This window comes from Capra hircus, chromosome 24 (assembly GCF_001704415.2).
Source record: "Capra hircus breed San Clemente chromosome 24, ASM170441v1, whole genome shotgun sequence".
Classification (NCBI taxonomy): Eukaryota; Metazoa; Chordata; class Mammalia; order Artiodactyla; family Bovidae; genus Capra; species Capra hircus.
In genome coordinates this window covers 61394772-61416838 of record NC_030831.1, presented here as the reverse complement: position 1 = coordinate 61416838, position 22067 = coordinate 61394772, and the positions used below count along the sequence as shown (strand labels likewise).

General features: G+C 45.7%; 1 protein-coding gene across 1 annotated transcript in view; it reads right to left on the bottom strand.

The window, feature by feature from the left end:
• The window catches only part of PHLPP1 (PH domain and leucine rich repeat protein phosphatase 1), a 232987-nt gene that overhangs the window by 40602 nt on the left and 170318 nt on the right, over window positions 1-22067 (bottom strand). The window contains exons 7-10 of the mRNA XM_018039368.1: window positions 14943-15145; window positions 10819-10879; window positions 7335-7430; window positions 4731-4886 (exon numbers count right to left, since the gene is read on the bottom strand). Of these exons, the coding sequence (XP_017894857.1) occupies window positions 4731-4886; window positions 7335-7430; window positions 10819-10879; window positions 14943-15145 (516 nt within the window). The remainder of the gene's footprint in view (window positions 1-4730; window positions 4887-7334; window positions 7431-10818; window positions 10880-14942; window positions 15146-22067) is intronic.

The following is a 22067-nucleotide window of genomic DNA, read 5'->3' as shown; positions in this document are numbered from 1 at the left end:
AGATCCTCCAAGAGAGCAAGGAGACTCCCATTACAGAACTGCACCCAGCTTTCGCCTAGCTAGCCTCTGGAAAGAGAACACAGGTCACAGCAACGACAGGATTCTCCACAGGGGGAGAAACCACACCCATGTCCACAATGGTAGGAAGCAGGGCTAGAGCTCCTGCTAGGCTGTGCGCCGTCTTTTCATACGAATGCAAAGGCGAGAGCAACTCTTTAAAGGATCTTGAAATGCTGCTCTCTTTGTCAGGGCAATGACACCCAACATAGGAGCACCGCAATATGTAAGACAAATGCTAACAAGTATGAAAGGGGAAATTAACAGTGACACAACAATAGCGGGAGACTTTAATACCCCACTCACACCTATGGACAGATCAACTAAACCGGAAATCAACAAAGAAGCACAAACTTTAAATGATACAATAGACCAGTTAGTCCTAATTGATATCTATAGGACATTTCACCCCAAAACAATGAATTTCACCTTTTTCTCAAGTGCTCATGGAACCTTCTCCAGGATAGATCACATCCTGGGCCATAAATCTAACCTTGATAAATTCAAAAAAATAGAAGTCATTCCAAGCATCTTTTCTGACCATAATGCATTAAGATTAGATCTCAATTACAGAAGAAAAACTATTAAAAATTCCAACATACGGAGGCTGAACAACACACTGCTGAATAACAGAAGAAATCACAGAAGAAATCAAGAAAGAAATAAAAATTTGCATAGAAACGAAAGAAAATGAAAACGCAACAACCCAAAGCCTGTGGGACACTGTAAAAGCAGTGCTAAGGGGAAGGTTCGCAGCAGCACAGGCTCACCTCAGGAACAAGAAACAAGGGAAAAGCCAGATAGATAACCTAGCTCTACACCTAAAGCAACTAGGAAAGGAAGAAATGGAGAGCCCCAGGGTTAGTAGAAGGAAAGAAACCTTAAAAAGTAGGGCAGAAATAAATGCAAAAGAAACAAAAGAGACCATAGCAAAAATCAACAAAGCCAAAAGCTGGTTCTTTGAGAGGATAAATAAAATTGACAAACCATTAGCCAGACTCATCAAGAAACAAAGGGAGAAAAATCAATAAAATTAGAAATGAAAATGGAGAGATCACAACAGACAACACAGAAATACAAAGGATCATAAGAGACTGCTATCAGCAGTTATATGCCAATAAAATGGACAACGTGGAAGAAATGGACAAATTCATAGAAAAGTACAACTTTCCAAAACTGAACCAGGAAGAAATAAAAAATCTTAACAGACCCATCACAAGCATGGAAATTGAAACTGTAATCAGAAATCTTCCAGGAAACAGAAGCCCACATCCAGACGGCTTCACAGCTGAATTCTACCAAAAATTTCGAGAAGAGCTAACATCTATCCTACTCAAACGCTTCCAGAAAATTGCAGAGGAAGGTAAACTTCCAAACTCATTCTATGAGGCCACCATCACCCTAATACCAAAACCTGTCAAAGATGTCACAAAAAAAGAAAACTACAGGCCAATATCACTGATGAACATAGATGCAAAAATCCTCAACAAAAGTCTAGCAATCAGAATCCAACAACACATTAAAAAGATCATACACCATGACCAAGTGGGCTTTATCCCAGGGATGCAAGGATTCTTCAATATCCGCAAATCAATCAATGTAATTCACCACATTAACAAATTGAAAAATAAAAGCCATATGATTATCTCAATAGATGCAGAGAAGGCCTTTGACAAAATTCAACATCCATTTATGATAAAAACTCTCCAGAAAGTAGGAATAGAAGGAACATACCTCAACATAATAAAAGCTATATGTGACAAACCCACAGCAAACATTATCCTCAATGGTGAAAAATTGAAAGCATTTCCCCTAAAGTCAGGAACAAGACAAGGGTGTCCACTTTCACCGCTACTATTCAACATAGTTCTGGAAGTTTTGGCCACAGCAATCAGAGCAGAAAAAGAAAATAACAGGAATCCAAATTGGAAAAGAAGAAATAAAACCCTCACTGTTTGCAGATGACATGATCCTCTACATAGAAAACCCTAAAGACTCCACCAGAAAATTACTAGAGCTCATCAATGAATATAGTAAAGTTGCAGGATATAAAATCAACACACAGAAATCCCTTGCATTCCTATACACTAATAATGAGAAAGTAGAAAAAGAAATTAAGGAAACAATTCCATTCACATTGCAACGAAAAGAATAAAATACTTAGGAATATATCTACCTAAAGAAACTAAAGACCTATATATAGAAAACTATAAAACACTGATGAAAGAAATCAAAGAGGACATTAATAGATGGAGAAATATACCATGTTCATGGATTGGAAGAATCAATATAGTGAAAATGAGTATACTACCCAAAGCAATCTACAGATTCAATGCAATCCCTATCAAGCTACCAGCGGTATTTTTCACAGAACTAGAACAAATAATTTCAAGATTTGTATGGAAATACAAAAAACCTCGAATAGCCAAAGCAATCTTGAGAAAGAGGAATGGAACTGGAGGAATCAACCTGCCTGACTTCAGGCTCTACTACAAAGCCATAGTCATTAAGACACTATGGTACTGGCACAAAGACAGAAATATAGATCAATGGAACAAAATAGAAAGCCCAGAGATAAATCCACACACCTATGGACACCTTATCTTTGACAAAGGAGGCAAGAATATACAATGGAGTAAAGACAATCTCTTTAACAAGTGGTGCTGGGAAAACTGGTCAACCGCTTGTAAAAGAATGAAACTAGAACACTTTCTAACACCATACACAAAAATAAACTCAAAATGGATTAAAGATCTAAACATAAGACCAGAAACTATAAAACTCCTAGAGAAGAACATAGATAGGCAAAACACTCTCTGGTATAAATCACAGCAGGATCCTCTATGACCCACCTCCCAGAATACTGGAAATAACAGCAAAAATAAACAAATGGGATCTAATTAAAATTAAAAGCTTCTGCACAACAAAGGAAGCTATAGGCAAGGTGAAAAGACAGCCTTCAGAATGGGAGAAAATAATAGCAAATGAAGCAACTGACAAACAACTAATCTCAAAAATATACAAGCAACTTATGCCGCTCAATTCCAGAAAAATAAATGACTCAATCAAAAAATGGGCCAAAGAACTAAATAGACATTTCTCCAAAGAAGACATACGGATGGCTAACAAACACATGAAAAGATGCTCAATATCCCTCATTATCAGAGAAATGCAAATCAAGACCACAATGAGGTACCATTTCACACCAGTCAGAATGGCGGCGATCCAAAAGTCTACAAGCAATAAATGCTGGAGAGGGTGTGGAGAAAAGGGAACCCTCTTACACTGTTGGTGGGAATGCAAACTAGCACAGCCACTATGGAGAACAGTGTGGAGATTCCTTAAAAAATTGCAAAGTAGAACTGCCTTATGACCCAGCAATCCCACTGCTGGGCATACACACTGAGGAAACCAGAACTCTGTTTATAATAGCCGGGACATTAAACAACCTAGATGTCCATCAGCAGATGAGTGGATAAGAAAGCTGTGGTACATATACACAATGGAGTATTACTCAGCCGTTAAAAAGAATACATTTTAATCAGTTCTAGTGAGATGGATGAAACTGGAGCCGATTATACAGAGTGAAGTAAGCCAGAAAGAAAAACACCAATACAGTATACTAACATGTATATATGGAATTTAGAAAGATGGTAATGATAACCCTGTATGCGAGACAGCAAAAGAGACACAGATGTATAGAACGGACTTTTGGACTCTGAGGGAGAGGGAGAGGGTGGGATGATTTGGAAGAATGGCATTGAAACATGTATACTATCATGTAAGAAACGAATCGCCAGTCTATGTTTGATACAGGATACAGGATGCTTGGGGCTGGTGCACGGGGATGATCCAGAGAGATGATATGGAGTGGGAGGTGGGAGGGGGGTTCATGATTGGGAACTCATGTACACCCATGGTGGATTCATGTTACTGTATGGCAAAACCAATACAGTATTGTAAAGCACCAGCCATTACAAAGGAGCAATCCCGTTTCCCCACAATCTCATTATTTCTCAGTAACTGTTCCAGTAGGAATTCATTGTAACTTACATTAAGTACAGAGACTAAATTTTTCAGTGAGGAAAACAGCAGGAAAAGAATAAAGGACACACCCTCTGTTCTGACCTCAGGGCTGGCTATGCAGCACATGTGCCCGTAAAAGTTCATGGAGCAGTGTGCTTGAGAGCTGTGCACGTTCATTATCACAAGTTTCATCTGGATAAAAAGACTTCTTTAAAAAGAAAAGGGGGATTAATAAAAACTTCCCAACTGAGGGATCGAAACAGGGTCTCCTGCCTTGCAGGTGGATTCTTTTCCATCTGAGCCACCAGGAAAGCCTCAGATAGTCACAAATTCTACTTGAGATGGCCTGAGATCACCTAAGACAAGGCTGGGCTTCCCTGGTGGCTCAGATGCTAAAGAATCTGCCTGCACTGCAGGAGACCCAGGTTCGATCCTTGGGTCAGGAAGATCCCCTGGAGAAGGCAATGGCAACCCACTCCAGTGTTCTTGCCTAGAAAATTTCATGGATAGAGGAGCCTGGTGGGCTGCAGTCCATGGGGTCGCAAAGAGTTGGACATGACCGAGTGACTAACACATTTGAGACAAGCCTGCTAACGAAGGGGCATTTCACAAGTTAGTGAACAAGCAGAGCAAACCCGCGGCTTTACCTGTCAGCCTTCATCAGGAGGCTGGGCGGCAGCTCCAGGAGCTGGTTGTGTTGCACATCCAAGACCTCCACAGAGGTCCTTTCCAGCCTTTCAGGAAGCCTGGCCAGCCGGTTGTGTCCTGCCAGCAGTTTCCGGAGACCACTGTTGCAAAACAGGCTGTGTGAACAGGGGCAGAGAGAGGCAACTTACTGAGGGATCACCTGGGGTGAAGGCCTGAAAGTGAACGGGGCAGGAGGCCGAAAATCATCTCGCCAAGAAGCCTAAATGCACCGGAGCAACTGCAGATTCACGTTAAGATGAGCTCAAAGTTTGAGCTCTGCATATTTCAGTGCTTTCCATACTTCAAAAAGAAAGAAGAGGGTGGGGAAAACCATGAAAAGGACTATTTAACAAAGCAGCTCTACTCAGTGAAAAGGAGAAGTGAGCTTCACGGAAGACGTCAAAGGCAGCGGCCTTGTCTCACCAGCCTCACAAGGAGACTGGGAGGCTGTCCGCTCCCGGGCAAAGTCTGCGCCCAGGGCGCTTCTGTCCATAAGAGACTCTGAAGAAACACAGCTGAGCAATTTTCACCTACAGGACCAACATTCAACGAGGGTTCTCTTGTCCAAATAAACTTACCAACGCCCACTGAGAAAGCGCTATGCACCTTCAGCTGCACTTCACAGTAATTATCCATTCCTCTCCTCACTTCCCTGAATCTGATTACTCTTATTTTCTCATTGATTTCATCCTGGACCAAAGCAGACTCCCTTCTAAAGAGAACAGAAGGGCTCGCTGCAGCATTTTCTTCTGAGCCTTAAACAAGCTGTTGGGAAGTGTGACTGTTTCTTCAATGGGTTATCAAAACTGCAATAAATGATGAGTTTGTGTTCATCAAAGTGAAATCTGCTTTATGATCGCTTGGGACAGCAACAGTTGTAGAGAATAAAGCGCGTCCTGTGTTAAACACAGAAGCCTGGGGACTGTGGGGAAGCGAGGCTGTGATTCACATCCGGGTCACTTGAAGCGACAGCTCACTCACACTGACGTCGAAGAACTAGTCTTCCTCACCCGCCTCCTGTTTTACACCATCTCGACCTCACTCACTTAAAAGTTCTTAAAGTCACTCTAATTTACAGCCATAACTTTATTCACTTTAAGTATCAAAACGAGAATCTTTGCTCACAAAGATGCTACCAAACTGTCTCAACGTGGTGACACCGTTAAGGACACACCTGCCTCTGCGGGCTTTAGAGGCTGGACGACAAGACAAGGCGTCCAGGATGGTCTTCAGCGAGTTACTGCAGGGCCGGCCTCTGGGACGCCCACTCTAACCGGTAACTCTGGATTTGGTCCACAGAGGATGGGATTATCTGTCTCTCTCTCTCTCACACACACAGACACACATATACATACACACTTTACCCTTAAATAGAAGGATAGCTGTAAGAAGATAGCACAATCTTTATCTCCATTTTTCCACGTAAGAAAGATTTCATGACTACAGAATGAGTATACGTGCTAATGACAGAATTTGTTCAGTCCTTTTGGAGAATAAACAGCTTCTTTTCCTTTCAATACATCTCTGGTTCTAAATATTAATTTCTGTTTTGTAAACCCTTTCACACACATCACTTAGACAAACAAAGCTCGGATGTTCAATCAGTTTCTAAAGAATCGCTGTCTTGGCCTGGATATTAGATCAATGACAGGGCTGATACAAAGTCTGCAACTAAACAGCACTATTATTAAATGAGCAAACAATATGTATTGTTATTGTGCCGTGTGTTAAACACACACAAAAACAAACGCTGTTTACATTTTATGACGACAGAGCATCTGGATTTGCTTCAAATGAGCATTTGTTTAGATCTCCCAAGTCCTGTACTAGTGCAGAGCAAATCAAAGATTAATTAACTGGGGCAAACTGGATAAGAAATCAGTTATCCTGTATTTATGTAATTGTTGGTTTACTTATGTTTGTTGCAGCCTGCCGTGACTCAGGGGCCCTAAACTCCAATAGGCTGCATGTGCTGAATCGGGGAGGTCAGAGCAGGGAAGACAAAAATAGATGGAAAGATAACAGGACAAGATTTTTTTTTAACAAATTATTTTTCTCGTTAGTAGTCACCTTTTGTCATTTTTGCTACCTTCTAAAAGAGTCTCTCTCTCTCCACATCACACACACACACACACACACACACACAGCTGAGAAACAAAGTAAAAGTAACTGAGCTTTCAAATTTCTTCTATGAGAAGACAGACATGTTAAGACAATAGACAGAAAGTAAAGATTCTTAAAGAATTAAGACTACAGAGGTGAACCAGCCATATCGTCTGCTGAGTCTCTGGACATTTCTTTTGGCTTATTTGAAAAGTTCCACCGAGCATCAGCCTCCACACAGCTTTGCCAAGTCTGGCTAGAGGTCAAAGCTTCAGTCTACCTGTCACTACACGACAAAGTACTATGACTTAACGATACCACGAGAGGTGAGAGATACTAAATGAGGTTTGAAAGTAAAATCCTTCAGGGGTTCATAACAACAAATTAAACACTGAACCAGGAATTTTTCCATTGTTTATCTTATTTAAGATTCTTTAACTTAATCTGTGCTTAATACTCACCGTGCAGGAAGTTCACATATTTGATTATGGCCAATATCCAAAACTTCTAGCTTTCGGCTTTCACAGACCCACTCAGGTACGTTTTCTAAACAGTTCCTAAATGTAAGAATATACAATTTCTTCTTTGATTGGAATTTGGCTTAAAACATGGTTCACAAGTCAAAATAATTACATACAACAAATAAAACTTCAAAGGAAATAATTACAGTGAATACAAAAAAAAAAAAGTGTAGTCACTTTAACCTGAAGTAGGATGTGATAAGGAATAAGAAATAAAGAAAACTCAGGAAAGAGCACAGTAACACCATTTGTATTATCTCTAAAGTCTAAAAAATAGTCTGGTTTCCAGAGTTACTATCCCAAAATGTCTATAAACCCATGTAAGTTTAGGGAGAAGATGTCTGCCATTGGAAAACCAATAAACACATATTTATACACTTTCAGTTAAGGTAAAGAGTCAAATGGCATAATAGCTTTGTTTTCCAATCTGCATTTTTACCGTTAATATGAAAATTTTCCCCAGGGTCTCAGAAGGTGCCCTGAGGCCACTGCCACAGACAAGAGGAAAGAGATGGCGGCAATGAAAATATACACTGACCCTAAGACTCAGAACCAGGGACTTGGAAATATCTCCTTATGCATTAGACAGTAATTATGATTCCTGGAAACAAGTAAACTAAGCTAACGGTAACTTTAGTTGTTAAATGAATTGACCACTTTTTTGATAAATCTGTTACTGTATTTGATGTCTCTTAGTCATGGATTGTTAGCTTTTTATCTTCTTTTTAAAATATGTGAAATGACTAGGCACAAAAAAATCTACAACAGTATGTAAACATTCTTTAAAAAACAGATGAACAAGTCTGTGGAAAGTATGAGGCTTGGAACAAGGATTTTAGTAGAATAAAATTTTTTGCTATTATATCAACTTCTCAATTAAAATACAGAAAAGAAGGCATTATTTTCCGTTTAGTGTTTGTATAGGTACATATTGCTCTGGCTTTGAAGGTCTACCGACTGACACACTTAATTATTTTATTGTATAGTAGTCGAGGAGGGCATGGCAACCCACTCCAGTATTCTTGCCTGGGGAATTCCATGGACAGAGATGCCTGGCAGACTACAGTCCATGGGGTTGCAAAGAATCGGACACGACTGAGTGACTAAGCACGCGCGCGCACACACACACACACACACAGAGTCAGACATGGCTGAGTGACTAAGCACACACTCTCTCCTTCTCACACACACACGCGTCAACCTCTAAAACATCTCATTAAGGTAGGCAAGTGAAAGTACCCTTCAGCATAAGCAAACACTAAATAACAAAACTTCTCTAAGTGATAAAATAGCCTGGAACTTTGACCCTGAGGAGCCCTAAGAACCTAGTAAACACCATAATGAGTAACAGCTCAGTTCCTTTGGAAACAGAGAGGAGGGCGAGATACCCAGAGCTCCGGGAGGGGCAGACGCAGAGGGTTTTCTAAGAGGAAAAGCCCTATGGTTCGGGAGGTGGGTTAGGCAGAACGTGCTGCAGTACAGGCTCTGAGCATGAGAATTTTTCTTAAAAAAAAGATCAACAGCATTTAGGGACAGAATTCAGAGACCAGCACAACACAAGTTCCAATTCAGTCTCACTTGAGGGCTTCCATGGGAACCAATTAGCAATTACATCTTTTAAATAAAAGAAAAATAGATTTACTCTATGGCCAATTCTCTAGAATAAATCTATTCAAGATATTTACATGCACCCACATATGCAAACCCCACGCCTGTACTCTTATTTCAATGCTGAACACAGCAAGGTCCAAGGCTGATAAAATAGAAAGAACTTGAGTAGCGTCTGACTTAAAGCTCATTGAACAGAAAATTGACATGAATTTACTAGGAGGTGTATGAAGCGCCACTCATAAACGATTTTATAAATTCAAAGCTGTAACTGTTATCATTCTCACACCAGCTAAATTCTGACACATTCTTACATAATGTGATTGAAGATATTATTAAAATACCTAGGTTTGTATACTTTTATGACTAAAGGCAAATTCTGCACCTGGCAAATTACACAGCAGCTATACCAGATTTTATGCACTGAAATGAGTTACCTGTCACACTGAGAGGCCACATACTCCTATGTACTGTGGTCGTTCAGAAAAGTTTGTATTATTACGTTCGGAATTACGTTAAAAGTGAGTTTCAATTTAGTGTGTGGAGATTATGAAAGTCTAATTTGCTCCAATACATGCTTTGGGACTTCAGGGAAAGTCTACTACAATATTTGTGGAAACCGAAGTAAATATGACACAGGGCAGTAGTGAATTTGCATACAAGGTGAGGAGGTGAGCTTGTGCACAACTGAGCTGAGAAGAGTGAGCAGGCTGCACGGAAATCCCGCTCCAGCAGTGCCAGTCGCCACTGCCTGAGGGCTCCAAGTAGGAGAGTGGGCTTCCCCAGGGGCGCAGTGGTAAAGAACCCGCCTGCCAACGCAGGAGACACGGGTTCAAGCCCTGGGGCGGGAAGATCCCTGGAGAAGGAGGTGGCCCCCCACTGCAGTACTCTTGCCTGGGGAATCCCATGGGCAGAGAGAAGAGCCTGGTGGGCTACAGTCCATGGGGCTGCAGAGTCGGACATGACTTAGCCACTAAACAGCAGGAGCAGAAGTAAGGAGATACGTACAAAAAAGGGGGAAAAATAGAAGAGACAGAGCACAAAATACATTTTTAATGAACTAAACATCATTTCAGGGAAAAACATGAAAACACAGCTGACGTAATTACAGAGGCACTGGACCTTCCAGCCACACACCCTCAACTGACTCCTCTCTCAGGTGCAGCCCTGGCACTCACATCCGTGTCCACACGATGCCGTGGCTCCTCTGCTGTAGCCTACACAGACTGACAGCCCCAAGTACTTTCAGAGGGCGAGTATTCAGCACTGCTGGATATTAATTTGCATCGTTTATCTTTAAGATATAGAAAAAATTCTTTTTTCAAAATTAATTTTTATTGGAGTGTAGTTGTTTCAAGATATAGAAGCAGGGCTTCCCTGGTGGCTCAGACAGTAAAGAAGCTGCCTGCAAAGCTGGAGACCCGATCCCTGGGTCGGGAAGATCCCCAGGAGAAGGGCATGGCCACCCACTCCAGTGTCCTTGCCTGGAGAATCCCCATGGGCAGAGGAGCCTGGCGGGCCACAGTCCACGGGGTCACGAGGAGCTGGACACGACTGAGCGACTCACACGGCTGGGGTTGTTCTACAAAGCTGTTTCCATTGTGCAGCAAAGGGAATCAGCTACTTGTATACGCGCATCCCCTCTTTTTTGGATTTCCTTCCCATGAAGGTCACACACTGCTGAGTAGAGTTCCGTGTGCTGTGCACGAGGGTCTCGTTAGCTACCTTATAAAAAGTTCTCACGCTCAGGTTTAGACAGAATTATCTAGATAATTTTCACACAGACCCTAGAGTGCTCTAGGAATTGGCTTCTTACCTTGAGACATCCACGTAGGACAGATAATTCGGAACTGGGGAAACGTCAAGCTGGACAAGTTCTAGGAAGCGGGAAAAAAACAAAACCGAACACATCACCATTCAAGTGACACAGAGACTCTTTTCATGTAGATTTGTTCCTGCGCCTTATCCTCCATTGTTGGTTTAGGTTGGGAGCACAATACACCCATCTGTTTCTAAGCTACAGGGAAGTGCAGAGACCTCCTAACTTAGCCCCAAGGTTTTAAGTCAGAGACTGAGATGAATCACTCACTCTGCTTTCCGACCTCTTCCCATCCACTCGCTGTGGCACTCCTCTTGTTATACAGCCTAAACTTTATCTGGAAGATTAACTGTATGAACAGCATTGTTTTTTTTAAACTTTCCGGGTTCCTTGGATATAGTCGGATGCGTCCTGGCTTGTGCCTTTTTCAGTCCATGCTATTCACTGGAAGAGCACTCCTGAGGATCAGAAAGGACTTCCTCTACTGAAATCTGGAAGCCTCCCTCAAAACTGTGCACAAAGTGGCACCAAGGGCTCTGCTCCTCACGTGCAGTAGTCTCGAGATCCCTTCTGCTTTTTCGAAAAACTTACAAGTGTTCAGAGGCTCGTCTTCTCTTGGCTTCCTAATCCGGTCCCAGCTAACTGTGATGGTTTTGGAGGCTCGGCTTCCTAATCCGGCCCAGCTACCTGTGATGGTTTTGGAGGCTTGGCTCCCTAATCCGCCCCAGCCACCTGTGGTGGTTTGGAGGCTTGGCTTCCTAATCCGCCCCAGCTACCTGTGATGGGTTTGGAGGCTCAGCTTTCTAATCCGGCCCAGCTGCCTGTGATGGGTTTGGAGACTCAGCTTTCTAATCCAGCCCAGCTACCTGTGATGGGTTTGGAGGCTTGGCTTCTCTCGGCTCCCTAATCCGCCCCAGCCACCTGTGGTGGTTTGGAGGCTCCTTCTGGTACCGGGTCTCTTCTCCAGTCCCCTCACTTCCACGGTTCCAGGCACCACCTCTGAGCAGATGTCCTACGTTGACATCTGTAGTCCCGACTGCAAATTCCTGCTAACTTGCACGAAACCACTGCAATAACCTGGATTAGTGGAAAGGTGGGTCATCCCACTCTTCCCCCATATGGGCACTCGGGACCCTGCTTTCACATTAATAGTCTCACAGCTTCATTTTCATCACTTGCCTCTTCCACTAAAAATTTCCACTGGATCTCTACAGCTTACTGTATCAGCTTCAAAGGTTCACCATCTGACTCCAAGCCATGCGTCCCATAAGCACATCTTACCCATTCCCAGCAGCAACCTGTGAGAGCAGAACTCCCTTATGCTCATCTACCAAATGAACCACACTCAGATTCTTTCCTCTTCGACACCTATTTCACGTTTCCTGACTAGCCAAATCCTATAACCCTTTGGTGACCTGCAGTTATCTGAAGTTTGGTTTATTTCTCCATTGAAATGACAGTTCAGTTCAGTCGCTCAGTTGTAGCCGACTTTGTGACCCCATGAATCGCAGCACACCAGGCCTCCCTGTCCATCACCATCTCCCGGAGTTCACTCAGACTCACGTCCATCGAGTCAGTGATGCCATCCAGCCATCTCATCCTCGGTCGTCCCCTTCTCCTCCTGCCCCCAATCCCTCCCAGCATCAGAGTCTTTTCCAATGAGTCAACTCTTCTCATTAAGTGGCCAAAGTACTGGAGTTTCAGCTTTAGCATCATTCCTTCCAAAGAAATCCCAGGGCTGATCTCCTTCAGAATGGACTGGTTGGATCTCCTTGCAGCCCAAGGGACTCTCAAGAGTCTTCTCCAACACCACAGTTCAAAAGCATCAATTCTTCGGTGCTCAGCCTCCTTCACAGTCCAACTCTCACATCCATACATGACCACAGGAAAAACCATAGCCTTGACTAGACGGACCTTAGTCGGCAAAGTCATGTCTCTGCTTTTGAATATGCTATCTAGGTTGGTCATAACTTTCCTTCCAAGGAGTAAGTGTCTTTTAGTTTCATGGCTGCCATCACCATCTGCAGTGATTTTGGAGCCCAAAACAATAAAGTCTGACACTGTTTCCACTGTTTCCCCATCTATTTCCCATGAAGTGATGGGACCGGATGCCATGATCTTCGTTTTCTGAATGTTGAGCTTTAAGCCAACTTTTTCACTCTCCTCTTTCACTTTCATCAAGAGGCTTTTTAGCTCCTCTTCACTTTCTGCCATAAGGGTGGTGTCATCTGCATATCTGAGGTTACTGATATTTCTCCTGGCAATCTTGATTCCAGCTTGTGCTTCTTCCAGTCCAGTGTTTCTCATGATGTACTCTGCATATAAGTTAAATAAGCAGGGTGACATTATACAGCCTTGACATACTCCTTTTCCTATTTGGAACCAGTCTGTTGTTCCATGTCCAGTTCTAACTGTTGCTTCCTGACCTGCATACAGATTTCTCAAGAGGCAGGCAGGGGGTCTGGTATTCCCTTCTCTTTCAGAATTTTCCAGTTTATTGTGATCCACACAGTCAAAGGCTTTGGCATAGTCAATAAAGCAGAAATAGATGTTTTTCTGGAACTCTCAAGGCAAATTGGAAGTGGTCAAGCAAGAGATGGCAAGGGTGAACGTCGACATTCTAGGAATCAGCAAACTAAAATGGACTGGAATGGGTGAATTTAACTCAGATGACCATTATATCTACTACTGCGGGCAGGAATCCCTCAGAAGAAATGGAGTAGCCATTATGGTCAACAAAAGAGTCCAAAATGCAGTACTTGGGTGCAATCTCAAAAATGACAGAATGATCTCTGTTCGTCTCCAAGGCAAACCATTCCATATCACAGTTATCCAAGTCTATGCCCCAACCAGTAAAGCTGAAGAAGCTGAAGCTGAACGGTTTTATGAAGACCTACAAGATCTTTTAGAACTAACACCCAAAATAGATGTCCTTTTCATTATAGGGGACTGGAATGCAAAAGTAGGAAGTCAAGAAACACCTGGAGTAACAGGAAAATTTGGCCTTCGAATGCGGAATGAAGCAGGGCAAACACTAATAGAGTTTTGCCAAGAAAATGCACTGGTCATAGCAAACACCCTCTTCCAACAACACAAGAGAAGACTCTATACATGGACATCACCAGATAGTCAACACCAAAATCAGATTGATTATATTCTTTGCAGCCAAAGTTGGAGAAGCTCTATACAGTCAGCAAAAACAAGACCAGGAGCTGACTGTGGCTCAGATCATGAACTCCTTATTACCAAATTCAGACTCAAACTGAAGAAAGCAGGGAAAACCGCTAGACCATTCAGGTATGACCTAAATCAAATCCCTTCTGATTATACAGTGGAAGTGAGAAATCGATTTCAGGGCCTAGATCTGACAGATAGAGTGCCTGATGAACTGACAGTAAATTCATTAAAACCAAAAAAAGGAAAAGGAAAGAAAGAGCTCCTCTCCTTTAGCAGTCCTGTGCTGCACGACATAGAGGACAAGTGCTTGACAAACACCTGCTCAGCGTGCAGTAGTAAACACTCGTTTCCATGCAGCTGTCCGACGGGAAGGGGTAGAAATCTTCATTCACTTCACCAAACATGCACCCATATGACCTTTTCTTTTTTTAGAACTGCTGTGATCTCCGAAGTCTAAGGAGGCACCCTCATTGAATGCACACAGCTCTTGCTTCGTGGTGGCCCTGTGATGGATACTGCAGGCTTCTCCTGCGGGGAGGCCCTCTGTTGGTGGGGCAGATCTGAGGCCTTGTGTGGATCCATAATAGACCTGCCTTCCCCTTTCACTCTCCAGATGCACCATCGTCACAAGCGGCCCAATAAACAGTTCACGTCCCATCGCGCCCCCCCGCCCCCGCCAACAACATCTGCTCTTCAAGCCGAAGAGTGAAGAGCCCATCCCCGGGGGGAGTGACTTATTCAGATGTCACGACGGGAGAAAAACAGGCCAGGGCTGTAAGTGCTTCCTTTTGGTCGCTTTAAATCCCAACAGCATTCTCCTCTCCTGATTTCTGTCTTAGCAAAACCTGACACCTGTTTCACTGAATGAGGAAAGAGGTCAAAGCCGGGAGGAAGACGAGAGCACTGCACTGAGCGAGTTCTCGGGGCCAGGTCTCGTTACATACCATTAGAAGCGGCATGGAGTGCTTTGAGGACGCAGCCGCAGAGGCCTAGTGCCACCAGCTGGTTCCGCTCGCAGTGCAGAACCTCAAGGCCGCTGAAAACCGTGGCGTCCAGATTCCCAAGCTGGTTGTCTCGCAGGTCGAGCTGAGTGACATGGGGGAGAAAGTCCACTCCGTCCGCCACTAGTTTCCTAATTAGGTTCAGTCTTGAGAGGAAAATGACACAAACAGAGACTATAACCAAAGGCAATGCTGTAAATACAAGCCACCCCTTATATGTGACCAACAGGAGGGCCTCAGGCCTCACTGTCACAGCTCTCCATCATTTCTTTACTCTCAGTATCTGCTCTTCCTTCACTAGCTAGGTCCCCTGGCTATTCCCAGCTACAATTCCATGAGGTCTTAACTTTGCAACTATATTCTGAAATGCAATTTAGAGCATTAATAGCCTGGAAGAAAAGCATGCATATTGATTTTTATCTTAATTCATTTCAAGGGGGGGAAATCATTTAAACATTTATTTCTAAGAATCTGGTTGAAAGAATACAAGAAACAAAACCCAGGAAACCCTGCTAAGCACGCGCAGCTACACTGAGTATTTAAGGAAGGAGAGGATAAGCGAGCAGGTAGATGAGCAGCCATAAAGGACAAAACTAACAGGTGAGCTTGGGTGAAAAAAAAAAAAAAAAGAATGGGGCCACCTATGCACCAGAAACAGGCGCGTGAGCCTATCTGAATTTTCATAGCTGGTTCCAGACCAAGGATCAATTACCAAAACTGTCTCCATCTTTAAAACACTGCTTGAAAAAGCAAAGCGCAGGAAGTACTGATATTTGGCACGTAGGATTCACTGTGAACGCACAGAACAAAGGATCGCGATGGGGCCCAGCGAGTGCGGGGTGCAGGGAAAGCCTGGCAGAGCCTGGTTCATAAACACTGGTGAGCTCACGGACCCACGTGGCCACGGACGAGGCGCCAGGGAGATAGGCTAGTGGTGAGGGGACGAGGAATCAGTGCAAAAGCACATCTAGTTTCAAAGTGGAGGAAAACAGATGAGCTCTCCAGGCCTAGTTTGCCAGGCTACGCCCAGCTCCTGTACAAACAAACAAACAACAGAAGCTCCTACTCCTTGTTACAAAGCGAACAGAGCGCTGAGGTCGTGCACTTGGTTACAAAGCATTAATATGAGAGGAGGAACTTAGAAAAAAGTCAAGTGTTCTCTGCAGTGCTTTCCAGCCCTTGGAAAAAATAAAATGAGAGTAACTAAATTTTTAAAATTTAAAAAATAAATCTAAAAAAATAAAATGAGAGCACTGAACTAAATTTCTAATAGCAGTATCATAAAGCCATTGGAACTCAAGGAGGAAGGACAAGACAGCCAAGAGCTAAGGATTTGTCAAACCACGAGGACAGCATGTGGCTCCTTCAAATGTCCCTGAGATTTAAAATTATTATTTTTTGCTCCTTCTCTTTTCTGTTCCAGGTTGTAAAAAACTGGCTTCAACTCAGTGGTCTGCCTATCTCTAAATGCTCACTACATTACTAGAATATGTACACAGAGTCACCTTAGTTCAGTCGCTCAGTCGTGTCCAACTCTTTTCTACCCCATGGACTGCAACATGCCAGGCTTCCCTGTCCATCACCAACTCCCAGAGCCTGCTCAAACTCATGTCCATCGAGTCAGTGATGCCATCCAACCATCTCATCCTCTGTCGTCCCCTTCTCCATCTGCCTTCAATCTTTCCCAGTGTCAGGGTCTTTTCCAATAAGTCAGTTCTTTGCATCAAAACCCAAATCTCCTTTTGGATACAAGAGACGACAGGAACTGAAAACTGCCCTGTGTTCTCCCGAGTCTATGCTTTAAATCACCTTCACAATGCACTAATCTCAGCCTACCCCCAACCCTGCACTGTATTAACACCAACACAATTATAGGGCTGATTTAATGAGACAAAAGAGAATTTATAATGACAGGGAGGTTATTGCCACTATTCACTTTAAATTGTCAAGTCTTATCAGGATGCAAATATCAAAAGGTTTCAGGCTCACATGATAATATGACTACTTCAGATGAGCTTTTAAAGAGGCAAAATGTTGTGAGAATTCCTTTCCAATAACCTCCTCAGTTAACAGAGCATTTTATTTATTTTCATCAATACTCACTGAACATTTATTGTGTGTAGGTCCGCAGTGTGAAAATGTTCTAGTTCCAGTCTGCTGCTGAAAACTTTACACATATGACCTTGAGCCATCATCTAAGCCTCCAGGAAGCCTCACTGTAACCTGGACATGGAGGCTGACGCCTTCCTTGTCCTACACGGTGCCGAGCAATGAGGGGGACACACCTGCCAGTATCCTGCACACGAAAGGGGCCACGGGGACAGGACAAGCACAACCCCAGGCTGTGCGTCAGTAAGAGACGAATAAGATAAGGGGCGTGCCAACAGACTTAGTAATTCAAACCACATATGCTTTAAAATGTGAAGCCAGAGGATCCAAGTCTGTGATCGGTGTCATGGTGGTGGTTTAGTCGACAAGTCGTGTCCAACTCTTTTGTCACGCCATGGACTGCAGCCCACCAGGCTCTTCTGTCCGTGGGATTTCCCAGGCAGGAATACTGCAGTAGGTTGTCACTTCTTTCTCCAGGGGATCTTCCCCACCCAGGGATGAAACCCCTGTCTCCTGCATTGTCAGGCAGATTCTTTACCGATGGAGCTACCAGGGAAGCCCGATCAATGTCATAAATGAGGTATAAAACATAGAGACGGGTCGGAAAATGCTATGGGAGAGGATGGATGTCATCTGAACCCCGAGAGCAGGCAGAATTCACTGGACATAAACGGGAGAAGCAAGGAGTCCAAGGGGAGGAGCTAAATGGCCTTTGGACTCTCAGGCTGAGGTTCACGCGTGTGTGCAGGGGCCCCTCAGGAGCACACACCGAGTGAGAGGAGTGAGAACACAGACATGAGCTGGGCGAGTCCACACCATTTATCAAGCACGGGGCCTGCTGCGCACTAACACTGCGGGTTCACGGACACAGGCTTCCCTGGCGGCTCAGACAGCAAAGAACCTGCCTGCAGTGCGGGGGCCCAGGTCTGACCCCTGCGTCTGGAAGACGCCCTGGAGGAGGGCACGGCGACCTTCTCCAGTGTTCCTGCCCGGAGAATCCCACGGACAGAGGAGCCTGGTGGGCTACAGTCCATGGGGTGGCAAAGACTTGGACACAGCTGAGCGACTAGCCCATTTTCACTACAGAGACTCAGGCTATACAAATGAGAGCAGTGCTTCTCAAGTTATCTAGGAGGAAGGACCTATTTTCCCAACCTCTAATCCCTCATGGACGGACATGCACACACACTGGGTCACAGCGCTCCACACAAGTGGCTTGCCACGTGGAGTTCGCCAGCACCCGGCCTAATGTGCTCCCTGTACAGTGAACTGCGTCTGCTTACGTGGGTCTACGTGAATATTGTGGCAATGGCGAATGTTTCCAAGATATTAAGTCTCAATTACTATACCTATCTCTTTGTTTAAAAAAAGTTGCAAATAGTTGGTTTGCTAGCACATGCTGGAGGACCCCACTCTGGACTGAACCATACTTAGAACCTCATCCTCAAGGGATTCACAGGCTAGGGGCTTGAAACCAGAAATGAGAGCTTAAGTATCTTGAGTTAGAAAACTAAGGTTCTGAGTGAGGCTGTGCTTGAGAGGCTGTACAGTGGCAGCAGAGAGCGCAGAGAGGAGGCGAGAGCAGCAGTGAGAAGAGAGAGCAAGGGCCAGAGAGCGGGACTGGTGCCCAAGACGAACTGATATGATAGCAAGCACCTGGGCGGCACACTAGAAAACACAGGCACAAATCTTGTGTCTGGATAACCAGTGAAGTCGGAAAACTCAGCAGGGGCCACAGGACTGGAAAACGTCAGTTTTCATTCCAATCCCAAAGAAAGGCAACGTGAAAGAAGGGTCAAACTACGGCGCAACTGCACTCATCTCAGACACTAGCAAAATAATGCTCAAAATTCTCCAAGCCAGGCTTCAGCAGCAGGTGAATGGAGAACTCCCAGATGCTCAAGCTGGATTTAGGAAGGGCAGAGGAACCAAAGGTCAAATTGCCAACATCTGCTGGATTATAGAAAAAGCAAGAGAATTCCAGAAAAGCATCTACTTCTGCTTCGTTGACTATGCTAAAGACTTTGACTCTGTGGCTCACAACAAACTGGAAAATTCTGAAAGAGATGGGAATACCAGACCACCTGACCTGCCTCTTGAGGAAATCTGTATGCAGGTCAGGAAGCAACGGTTAGAACTGGACATGGAACACAGACTGGTTCCAAACTGGGAAAGGAGTACGTCAAGGCTGTATATTGTCACCTTGCTTATTTAACTTATATGCAGAGTATATCATGTGAAATGCCAGGCTGGATGAAGTGAAAGCTGGAATCAAGATTGCTGGGAGAGATATCAGTAACTTCAGATACGTAGATGACACCACCCTTATGGCAGAAAGTGAAGAAGAACTAAAGAGTCTCTTGATGAAAGCGAAAGCTCAGTTCAGTTGCTCAGTTGTGTCCGACTCTTTGCGACCCCGTGGACTGCAGCACGCCAGGCCTCCTTGTCCATCACCAACTCCCAGAGTTTACCCAAACTCCTGTCTATTGAGTCGGTGATGCCATCCAACGATCTCATCCTCTGTTGTCCCCTTCTCCTCCTGCCCTCAATCTTTCCCAACATCAGGGTCTTTTCCAATGAGTCAGTTCTTCACATCAGGTGGCCAAAGTATTGGAGTTTCCGCCTCAACGTCAGTCTTTCCAGTGAACACCCAGGATTGATCTCCTTTAGAATGGACTGGTTGGATCTCCTTGCAGTCCAAGGGACTCTCAAGAGTCTTCTCCAACACCACAGTTCAAAAGCATCAATTCTTTGGTGCTCAGCTTTCTTTATAGTCCAACTCTCACATCCATACATGACCACTGGAAAAACCACAGCCTTGACTAGATGGACCTTTGTGGACAACGCAGTGAAAGTGAAAGAGGAGAGTGAAGAAGCTGGCCTAAAACTCAACATTCAAAAAATGAAGATCATGGCATCCAGTCCCACTATTTCAAGGGAAATAGATGGGGAAACAGTGAGAGACTTTAATTTCTTGGGCTCTAAAATCACTGTAGATGGTGACTGCAGCCATGAAATTAAAAGATGTTTGCTCCTTGGAAAAAAAACTATGACAAACCTAGACAGCATATTAAAAACCAGGAATTACTTTGTTGACAAAAGTCTGTCTAGTCAAAGCTATGGCTTTTCCTGTGGTCATGTATGGATGTGAGCGTTGGACTGTGAAGAAAGCTGAGCACCAAAGAATTGATAATTTTGAACTGTGGTGTTGGAGAATTTTCTTGAGAGTCTCTTAGACTGCAAGATCAGACCAGTCCATCCTAAAGGAAATCAGTCGTGAATATTCATTGGAAGGACCGATACTAGAGCTGAAACTCCAATACTTTGGCCACCCGATGGGAAGAGCTGACTCATTAGAAAAAATCCTGATGCTGGGAAAGACTGAGGGCAAGAGGAGAGGGGGACGACAGAGGATGAGATGGTTGGATGGCATCACCGACGCGATAGACATGAGTTTGAGTAAGCTCCGGGAGTTGGTGATGGACAGAGAAGCCTGGCGTGCTACAGTCCCCAGGGCTGCACAGAGTCGGACACAACTGAGCGACTGAACTGAACCAATGAAGTGGTGCTATCGGCAAAAATAGGGACCCAGGGGAAAGAACTTGCTGAATAAAGAGAGAAAGTGGTCATTTATAGCCATGTGGATGAACCTAGACTCTGTCATACAGAGTGAAGTCAGAAAAACACATATTGTATATTAACTCATATATATGGAATCTAGAAAAATGGCACTAAGGAATCTATTTGCAGGGCAGGGGCAGACACAGATGTATAAGCAGACCTGTGGACACAGAGACAGGAAGGAGAAGGCGGGATAAGCCGAGAGCAGCGCTGACATGAGCACTGCCTCGCGTAAACGGCGCGGCCGGGAGCCGCTGTGTGCGGCCGGGAGCCGCCGGGAGCCGCCGGGCGCAGCTAGTAACCGCCGGGCGCAGCTAGGAACCGCTGTGTGCGGCTAGGAACCGCCGGGCGCGGCCGGGAGCCGCCGTGTGCAGCCGGGAGCCGCTGTGTGCGGCTAGTAACCGCCGGGCGCAGCCGGGAGCCGCCGGGCGCAGCTAGGAGCCGCCGGGCGCGGCCGGGAGCCGCCGGGCGCAGCTGGGAACCGCCGGGCGCAGCTAGGAACCGCCGGGCGCAGCCGGGAGCCGCCGGGCGCAGCCGGGAACCGCTGTGTGCAGCTAGGAACCGCCGGGCGCAGCTAGGAACCGCCGGGCGCAGCCAGGAACCGCCGTGTGCAGCTAGTAACCGCCGGGCGCAGCTGGGAACCGCCGGGCGCAGCCGGGAGCCGCCGGGCGCAGCCGGGAACCGCTGTGTGCAGCTAGGAACCGCCGGGCGCAGCTAGGAACCGCCGGGCGCAGCCAGGAACCGCCGTGTGCAGCTAGTAACCGCCGGGCGCAGCTGGGAACCGCCGGGCGCAGCCGGGAGCCGCCGGGCGCAGCTAGTAACCGCTGTGTGCAGCTAGTAACCGCCGGGCGCAGCTAGTAACCGCTGTGTGCAGCTAGTAACCGCCGGGCGCAGCTGGGAGCCGCCGGGCGCAGCTGGGAACCGCCGGGCGCAGCCGGGAGCCGCCGGGCGCAGCTAGGAACCGCTGTGTGCAGCTAGTAACCGCCGGGCGCAGCCGGGAGCCGCCGGGCGCAGCTAGTAACTGCCGGGCGCAGCTGGGAGCCGCCGGGCGCAGCTGGGAACCGCCGGGCGCAGCCAGGAACCGCTGTGTGCAGCTAGTAACTGCCGGGCGCAGCTGGGAGCCGCCGGGCGCAGCCGGGAGCCGCCGGGCGCAGCTAGTAACCGCTGTGTGCAGCTAGTAACTGCCGGGCGCAGCTGGGAGCCGCCGGGCGCAGCTGGGAACCGCCGGGCGCAGCCAGGAACCGCTGTGTGCAGCTAGTAACCGCTGTGCGCAGCTAGTAACTGCCGGGCGCGGCCGGGAGCCGCCGGGCGCAGCTAGTAACCGCTGTGTGCAGCTAG